Genomic DNA, 9540 nt, shown 5'->3' with positions numbered 1-9540 from the left:
AGTCAAACATATATGCCTAGTCAACAATCACAAATAACTGTTTTATGAAAATTCTGAAAAGAATAATACATAGAAAAAACATGCCTTTGACCACCTTAGCCCCCCCCCCCCCCCCCCCCCTGGACCCACGCAGACCAAATTTATGGAGCGCTGATTATCTTCTACTCCTACACCTTGCATCATCCGCCGAGGCTAAAAGCACACACAATTCACACACCATGCTCACCACTGCACGTGCACAAAATAATAGCTAAACCAAAAGCACCGCAACTGCTACACAAACCTGCTTAAAATACAGTCATTCTTCTAACATAGCCAGAGCCAAGCCAGCCACAACCAAGCCAAATTGCGTTACAGATAGGCACACGATGACACGACCAAGCCAGCCACACACACACACACACACGAGAGAGAGAGAGCCACATGCATCCCCTCCACGGAACATCCTGCCTTACTGTAATCCCTCTACACCTGGAAAGTACGCGTCCGGGAGCTTTCCTCCCATAAACACCTCATAAAAATCATTCTTAGGAGGACCAAATCACCCAGCCCAAGCCAAAACCAAAACAAATACCAACACACACACAGCCAGCCAGCCAGCCAGGAAGCAAAAAAATCCCCCCACCCTCCCTGCAATAGCAAACACGCGGAAAAAAATGGAGGCATGAACACGCCCCCCTCCTCCTCCGTCCCCGCCTCCTCCGTCCCCGATCCCGTCGACAGCCCAGCGGCCCCGCCCCCGCCCCCTCCTCGCCGGCGGCACCCTTGCTCGTAGGCGGGCGTGAGGGGAGCGGCGCGCAGCGACGATGCCGTCGCACTCGGATCTGGACCGGCAGATCTCGCTGCTGCGGGACTGCAAGTTCCTGCCGGACGCCGAGGTCAAGGCCCTCTGCGAGCAGGCCAAGGCGATCCTCATGGAGGAGTGGAACGTGCAGCCCGTGCGCTGCCCCGTCACCGTCTGCGGCGACATCCACGGCCAGTTCTACGACCTCATCGAGCTCTTCCGCATCGGGGGCGACACCCCCGACACCAACTACCTTTTCATGGGCGACTACGTCGGTAGGTCCCCGCCGCCCCCGCCCTTATCCGCGCAAAGGGTTCGGTCAGGTCGTTCGATCTGATTCTAATTGACGGAGAGCAATCAGGGGGGCTACGAATTCGGTAGATCCTCCCCTCCTGGTCTCTGCGGATTGGGAGGTTTGAGCTGACGGGGCTGCGAACGGATTGTTTATGCTAATCATTTTTTGTTTTTTTTCTTACTGTTGTTCCATGGATTGCTAGAATGAATTGTGCCGTCATGCTAGGCCCTGTTCGGTTGATTAATTAGGTGGATGCTGTTTTGGATTAGATATGTCAACCGAATCAAAATTTATTGAGAGTATGAAGTGATTCTCATGGGCATGAATGGATATCCTTGAAATGTTCCTTATAGTAACGGCGCATTTAGAGAATTGGAGTGATGGTTTTGGACTATTGTTGCCTCATTTAACAAGGCAAAAGGCTGCCCGGTAGAGCGACAAACAGGGATTTTTTTGTCGTTATTCGCGTACGCTTTTCCCTGCGTGGCAAGCATTCTCAGAACTGATCTCAGCCTGATTACGTTGTAAGAATGACAGCCATTCATCGACTAAGGTATCGCTTTGTTGCCCTTAGCTGGTAAGCTGTCCCGCTCGCCTTAGCCATCTATCATATAGGGCCCACAGAGAATTTTCTGCCACTGCCCACTTGTCGCTGATCCTGGGCGGGTAAACTACATCCCCGTGCTGCTTTGGCGAGGGAGAAGAGAGGACTTGCGAGGCAGAAGGTAGGGTTGTGTGATGGTGTCTGTTGATGTGAGGAAGGGGAGGAGTGGGGTGGCTCCGCTGCTGCGGTGAGGGAGAAGGGAGTGGTTGTGGCAATTAGGTCACAGGAGTAGATGGGGCTATTAGATGACGGGCTTTTAAGCCACGTGGGACGTGGGTATTGTATACCCATCTCCCAGTCTTTTTGTTTTTGTCTTGTTATGCGCTGTTTGCTCTGTTTGCAGGATTTCTTGGGCGCTAGCGTACTGCCTTATTTGTAAGCACTTGTAATTATTTGTCGGGGTTGCACCCCTTACTTTTGAAAACCATGGTGTCTACAGCACATGCTTCCGTTGTATTTATGCAGCACACCTATGAATCAGACAAATAATACACCACTCAATGAGTATCTTTAATAGGAATAATCGTTTCGTAGACATTCGGTAGAAATGCTATTATTTAAGTTAAGTTGACGGGTTCTTTCCTTTCTATCTATAATTTGTTTAATTTATTTTTCTTTGGATTGTGTTCATTTGGTTCCGTGTTATAACTGCATTGATTTTTATGAACATTTGCTGCAGACCGTGGCTACTATTCAGTGGAGACTGTTTCATTATTAGTGGCTCTCAAAGTTCGTTATAGAGACAGAATCACAATCTTGAGAGGAAATCACGAGAGCCGACAAATCACTCAAGTGTGAGTTCCTTTTTCTCGATTCTGAAAAATCTTACAGCAGTTGCCAATTGCTAGCTTCAGCATAGTACTTTTGAATTGTAATTACTGCAAAGCATATTGGCATCATTCCGATAATCTTTTCGAATGGCTGAGTTGGAAATGGATTATCTCCAGACACGAGTATGCTTTGTTGTAGAAAAGGCACTGAGAGGTTTTCGCTGTCAGAAGATTAGTACATATGTTACTTTGGTGTCTCCTGGTTTGTGACTTTCGCCTTCTTTACTTTTAAGTTACTTGCTACTTATTTAAGATTCTTGTCCAAGATCTAAACCTATAACATGGTACTTGAATATTATTGGCAAACAGTCGTCTGTTCACGTATCGAGCCATATGTTAATTTAATCAATGAGACCATAGACATTAAATTAGGAAACATTAAGTGTGGAAACAAATCTGTCGGACCTCGCTCCTGTTATTACGTGGGATTGCCGCACAACACAATCTTCTTCGTGATATGATGAATTTCTGATGTGTTGAAGGCTAGGTGTTTGTGGTATTGTTTTGACTAGGGGCAGCTACAGTGGGTGGGTTGGGATCACTATGGATTGGTATTGCTGCAAGACACATCTGATGGACCCACTGTAGATTATGTGCAGCATCATGATTTTGCGATGTGAAGTAGGACAGAGTTTGGGATATCATGACTTGAGGAGGTGCAGCCGATGGATCAGTGTGTAATGGTTTCAGTCAAATGTACGAACCAAGGTACAATTGTGCATTTGACCCAGGCTCCTGACTTTCTGCACTGGCCAAGCTCTAAGCTTCGGAAGTGCACGGAAAAAAGCCTGAAGGTTATTGTGATTTGACCATCCGAAATGGTATAAACCATCAATTATGATTTGGAATTTGGCCTTCATTTCTTCTCTCACCCCTAGCTGCTCTTGATCGGAGATCACGTCAGAACATAATTTTGTTTTATCCCCTTGGACTTCAACATGAAGGTGAAACAAAACAGCTTATAAATTTGTAGGGAAAGAAAAAGATCTCATTTGCTACATACATGAAAAATGTGGAAGTAATCATAAGCAGTGTAAACTATTTACCCCAAGGTTGATAATTTTTTAATTAGTCATCATATCGCTATGACATGACTGGACAACAATGCATGTAGAACCGTAGTTTTTGGCAGAACTTTATACTGTACCATATTGTGTTAAGGCTGCTTGGCTTGCCCCCTCTGTATATCATATATGTAACTCTGCTTTCGCTTTTAGAATCAAATAGTGGTGGCTATCTAGCATTATTTTTTTGACATTGTGAAATGGTCTTCAGGCTATATAGTTTTAAATCGTGACATGCTTTGACCCAGTGCAACAACTTTGACTGAGATGTTTCTTCACAGTTTTTTCCTATATTATTGTGCACCATACTATTGTTTGAAATATATTAGTCCATCTGAATATATTGCTTATCCATCAAATGATCAAATATCCATATCAAAATTTGACATGCATATTTGTTTCAATTATACCCACTTGTCTCTATGGGGTGGCTGTAATAAGGTTCCTGCCAACAATCACATCCCAAGGTACAAAGAAGTGCACATAGCTACACAGTAGCCTGGTAGTTATACGAGTATATAACTAAATAGAGACGTATTCCTCGAATTGTCGATTTCTGCACTCGAGCTCCTCTGATCTCGGTGAACAGTAAAAATAAACAAAGTACTAGGAAAATTCGTAAAAATCTTTTACATTCCTTTCCTCTGGAACAATATAAATCTTTCATCTTCTATCCGATCTGTTATATTCTTATATTTGAATAAAATAAGTCATGGAAGTATCGAGTAGAACCAATATTTCGGGTTTACACTTGTTAACTTTCACATGATATTTGGATGGACGAGATGGACATATTTAGGCGCACCTGAAGTTCATATCCGTGACTATCTGTCAGTAAACCCGTTGCAGACAAATAAATCAGTTGTGAGGGCGGCTAGCCGACTCCCAGATCTCTCATCTCATTCAGTGGTAAATGGTCCATGTGGAGTTAAGATGTTAGCACTTAGGGCGTGTTTGGTTACTTGGGTCAAGTCAGGCTGCATCGTATCTGCTATGCTGGTTGAGTCCGGCCTGGCTGATCTAATGCAATGAGGGACTGAGACGTGTGTTTGGTTGACCGTAAGCCGTGCGACAGGTTGACCTGAGATTGTGTTTGGTAGGTTGTACGAGAAATCCGTGAGCAGCCGTGCCTACCATGCCAGGCTCCGTCGAGGAAGCAGCAGCAGCCGTGCCTCACCGTCCTGCAGCTGTATTGGTGGAGAATGGAGGATGGAAGGTGACCATGCGAGGCACTAGGCAGTGTGGCGGTGTTCGGGTGGTGGTGGCCGTGAGGCCATTGACGACAATGACGAGGCCGAGCATTGTGGTGGTGCTCTCACGTATGGAAGTTCGTCGTCCTCCCGTGCCCGACGGCCGCGCGTGTCGATGCCTTCCCTTCTAGCAGGCTGCGCGCCTCGACGCGTCCCTCCCGTGCGCCTCGACGCCTCCCCAGCCCGGCGGCCGTGCGCCTCGACGCCTCTTCCCCCGGTGTCCGTGCCGTCTCAAAGCTTCCCCTGTTGGGCAGCCGTGCACCACGAGGGAGTTTCGACCAGCTCTGAACGAGGGAGCTTGGACCGACGGCGCAAGAGCGAGCTCGGCCGGCGGCGGCGGCGGGCTGGTGTGCTCGATCCCATCTGAAATCTGATGCGTGGTGAGAGAGAGAAAGAGGAAAGAGAGACAGGGAAGGTTGCGGTGGCAATTTCAACATAATTTCATAAAACACCAGGAGCGATCTCATATACCGTTTCGTTTAAGTCGAAGGCGTGGGTGCAAGCGCGGGCCTGGCTCCGGGAAACGCCCGATTCTTGCGTTCCCCTCAGCCTGGCTGAGAGGGCTGCTTTTGCATCGGCCGGGCCAGGCTTAGCAGGCCACACAGGCTACCAAACGCACTGAAATTTGCATGCCAGGTGCAAGCCAGGTGCTACGCAGCTAACCAAACACCCCCTTAATGTATTGTAGGGTTTGTGTTCGCTCTGGTATATTGAAATAGGTGACGTAAGTCATAACCTGATGCTGATTTACTTCGTGCAGAGAAGAGATAACTCTGAAAATGGTCATTCCAAGAATAAATTTTATCTTCATAACAGTTGTATCATGATCTGAACTTCAGCCTGGGGTGTGCATTGTGCTACTTTCTGAAATGCAAGCCTATCCATAGTGTTCGAAGGTGTTCCTGACAGAGTTCTTGGCTACAGGTATGGCTTCTATGATGAATGCTTACGGAAGTACGGAAATGCAAATGTCTGGAAGTACTTCACAGATTTGTTTGATTATTTGCCTCTCACAGCTCTTATAGAAAACCAGGTTTGTTTTTTTCATCAAATTTGCTGGTTTGCTCTGTTAATATGGACATAAAATTCATTCCCATGTATGCCTGGTTAAAGAAGAAATTTCTGTTTTGTAGGTGTTTTGCCTCCATGGTGGTCTCTCTCCATCATTAGATACATTGGACAATATTCGTTCTCTTGATCGCATACAAGAGGTACACTGCATTTTACTGTTTGAGCTGGTGCCTAATCTGGATCATTTTATGCATGTAGTCTGTTGATTTGAACTACTCCATAGACAAGGCAAACATTTTTTAGAGGGTCAATGTATCTCTAGAACAGAACAATGTGTAGATTTTGAATCTTTATTTAGAAGGCCAAAGTCGATCCTTGGGCTTGAGCAAAGGAAGTCATGTGCAGCCCCCCTTTTTTGCCATTGAATTTCATTTATCTTGCATATGTGCATTGGCACTCCTGGCATTCTTCAGAAGCATTTATCTGATATGGTAAATTTCTCGTCAATGTACAGCAAGTATCCCCGAGCAGAGCTTTACTATATAGGATCATTCGTCTAAGAAGTTTATAGTGATATATTAGTGAATTGTTCTTTTGTGATGTATAATTATATATTCTGCCAAGACCAGGTTGACTAAGTGTTCTAACTGGTTGCAGTTATGTGGTTTGCACAGTTCCCCAGTCCTGCATGCATTTTACTTGCTAGTTCAGTTTTAGTGGGAAAATGGCTTTCAAATTAAAATATGCAATATGTTGGTACTTGGTATAGATTGTTGACTTAATATTGCATGAACTTGACCTCATTGGACCTTTGGGTTCAAGAATTTTTGTCTTGTGCAGAATATGTGGGCTGTATTCTGTGTTTAGGTCATACTCTTGACTATTTTTTGTCTGTTCTCTAAAATGGCTGTAGGTCCCGCATGAAGGACCTATGTGTGATCTTTTGTGGTCTGATCCGGATGACCGATGCGGGTGGGGAATTTCACCAAGAGGAGCAGGCTACACATTTGGACAAGATATAGCACAACAATTTAACCATACAAATGGTCTTAGCCTTATTTCAAGGGCCCATCAACTTGTGATGGAAGGGTTCAACTGGGCACAGGTTGGTTTCCAGTGTGTTAGATTCCTTCCGTCCTAATCATTTTCACACAATTCCTTGACACATGAATGTGCACATAGAATTCCCCTTCATCTCTGACATTTGAGCATCAGACTGGAAAACATCCTTGCTGGAAACTTGAATAATTGATTTGCCTTTATATCGATCACTGTGCAGGAGAAGAATGTTGTCACAGTTTTCAGTGCGCCAAACTACTGTTACCGGTGTGGTAACATGGCTGCGATTCTCGAAATTGGGGAGAACATGGATCAGAACTTCCTCCAATTCGATCCAGCGCCGCGGCAAATCGAGCCAGACACAACGCGCAAGACCCCCGACTACTTTTTGTAATCGTGGTGTTGACTTTTTTTAACTCTTCTGCTGCCTGGCTGGATCTGTAGATCTCTGTCCTTAGAAAATGGGATTCCTTGAGCTGAGTTGTGTACCCCCCCTCTCATTCTTTTGTTTGGAGATTTTGGTTGCCGCTTCTCAGGACCTCATAGGACATGTTAAAAGTACATTGCATTGGTATTTTTTTTGTATCTCCATTTTGTATTATTTCCGAGACAGAGAAGGGAAGCTGCAATAGAATCGTCTCGTAACATATTTCATCCTCTCTTCAGAAGAGTTCCCTTATTTCAGGGATGTTGTGTTGTCTGGTATGGCCTGTGGGGGATCTGCCTCAAGTGACAAAGTTGCTTGGTTTGTGTGAATTGTGTATGGGTTTTTCCAATGCTTGTGCGTAATTTCCTGTTATGTTCTCTTTATAACAGTTCGCTGAGATCACCATGCCAGCACCTACAGTAAGATGCATTGCCCATCAAAGAAAAACTGGAACGTCTGTGAGTCCTTTCGGAGAGCCCATTGGTTAAAGGAGGGGAACTAAATGCAAGTTTGCCTCCAAAAGAAAACGGAGAAACAGCACTAAAAGGCTGCACAACGACGCAGGAGTTTGGTGGAAGGCCGATTGAAGTATTATGGGACGGAGGGAGTACAAGACATCCTTAACCTTCTAACTGTGTTGATACAAAGGTAGTCACACAGATGAATGCATGTGAATACTCAAGAGAAGAAGTAAAAGATGCCTGTCGGAGTAAATGACCACGGGTAGCCTAACCAGCTCCCTTTGGCCATCAGAAAAAACAACGGTCCGATCGGACCTCGAAGCACCTAAGACATGGGACCGCCTTCCTTCGGCCGGCTATCGCCTAAGCCGGCCGGCGGAAGGCGGCCCGACCATAAAACAACCTTTAGAGGGCCCCACGATCGGGCCGACTCGAGAAGCCGCCCATGAAGGACCGACTCCAAGAAGACGGCCCATGAAGGACCGACTCCCAGAAGGCGGCCCGCGAAGGGCCGACTCCAAGAAGCAGGCGGCCGAGCGCCGCATTCTAAAGACCATCACCCATAACGGTGACGGGACGGGGCATGGCTACAGCAAACCCTGCCACCCCCGAATCCCGGAAGTTACATGGCCATAGTACGCCGTACGGGACGGCCATCCCCCGTCCAGCGTGGCACTATTGCCATGAGAATCATGACGCCATCTACGACGGGATGCCAGTATGGCCCGCAGGCGGCGGGCCCCTTCGGTCAGAGAGACATCCGAAGGCGGCCTGGCCTCCCCCAGCCGTTGGGCCGGGCCGGCTTCCAATAGCCGGCTTGCTCCCCTCGGGGCGCGCGCACCATTAAGCAGATGAGACGCGGTATGGCTACAGTGGGAGCCCGCAAGGCGGCGGCACTGTAGCCATGCTTACCTCAACAAAGCCCTCGTCATCAGAGGCGAGGCCACAGTAACCAACCCCCGACAAGACCCCCCATGCGGTGGGGCTGGCCTGCTGACCAACGGGCCGACAGCCGGCGGGACCCACCAGTCGGCGGGCCCCAGAAGCCGGCGGAGAAGACGGCGGTTGTAGACACTGACGGCCTGGGCCCGCGCCCAGCCGGATTACCATTGTACCCCCGGGGGGTAGGCCTATATAAACCCCCTGGGACACCCATACAAAGGGTGGATCTCTGAGAGTTTTAGACACCACCATCGGGAGAGGAGAGAGCTAGCCATGCCCTTCTTCCTCCTGCCACCGAACAGCTCAAGGAGCATCTTGTAGCTACTTGTTGATTTAGTGATCATGCGGAGACCCCGCAGAGCAGCAGTATGGGTGTTATCTCCACGAAGATCCCCGAAGCTGGGTAAGATTCGCCGGCGTGCATGTCTTCGCCTCATCCCGCTTCCACGCACCGGCGATGTCTTACTGGCTCCCATAATGATAAGCCATCCGTTGGCATATGTCGCACCTACCACCCGACATTTGGCGCCCACCGTGGGGCCAGGTGCACCATCGTCCGGAGACCTGCTCTGGACGGGAACCCTTTTCCTCCCCAGCGAGCGTAGCCAGCCCGGCACGCCCGATGGCGCTTGCCCCGACGCGCTGCAAAGCGTCGACGACATTTGCGCGGCAAGCTGCCTTGCTGATCTCCTTGGCGAGGTTTGCATCTCCGACGAGCCCGCATCCGACGCGGGCACCGGCTGCCTCGAAAGCCGCCTCGTCAACCTCCTCGACCAACTCCACGTCTCCGGCGAGCCTACCGCGGACTTGGAG

At 48.1% G+C, this 9540-nt stretch overlaps 1 protein-coding gene across 1 annotated transcript; it reads left to right on the top strand.

Annotated features, from left to right (window-relative positions):
* Positions 1–575: 575 nt before the first annotated feature.
* LOC123159974 (serine/threonine-protein phosphatase PP2A-1 catalytic subunit) lies at positions 576–7556 on the top strand. The gene is made up of 6 exons (XM_044577782.1): positions 576–1059; positions 2363–2477; positions 5752–5860; positions 5961–6038; positions 6752–6943; positions 7118–7556. The coding sequence occupies exons 1-6, from the start codon at positions 807–809 to the stop codon at positions 7289–7291; spliced, it is 921 nt and encodes a 306-aa protein (XP_044433717.1). The 5' UTR covers positions 576–806; the 3' UTR covers positions 7292–7556.
* The last annotated feature ends 1984 nt before the right edge of the window (positions 7557–9540 follow it).

Source organism: Triticum aestivum, chromosome 7B, assembly GCF_018294505.1.
Source record: "Triticum aestivum cultivar Chinese Spring chromosome 7B, IWGSC CS RefSeq v2.1, whole genome shotgun sequence".
NCBI classification, from domain to species: Eukaryota; Viridiplantae; Streptophyta; class Magnoliopsida; order Poales; family Poaceae; genus Triticum; species Triticum aestivum.
The sequence above is the reverse complement of the archived record's forward strand: the minus strand, read 5'-3'. Positions and strand labels throughout refer to the sequence as shown.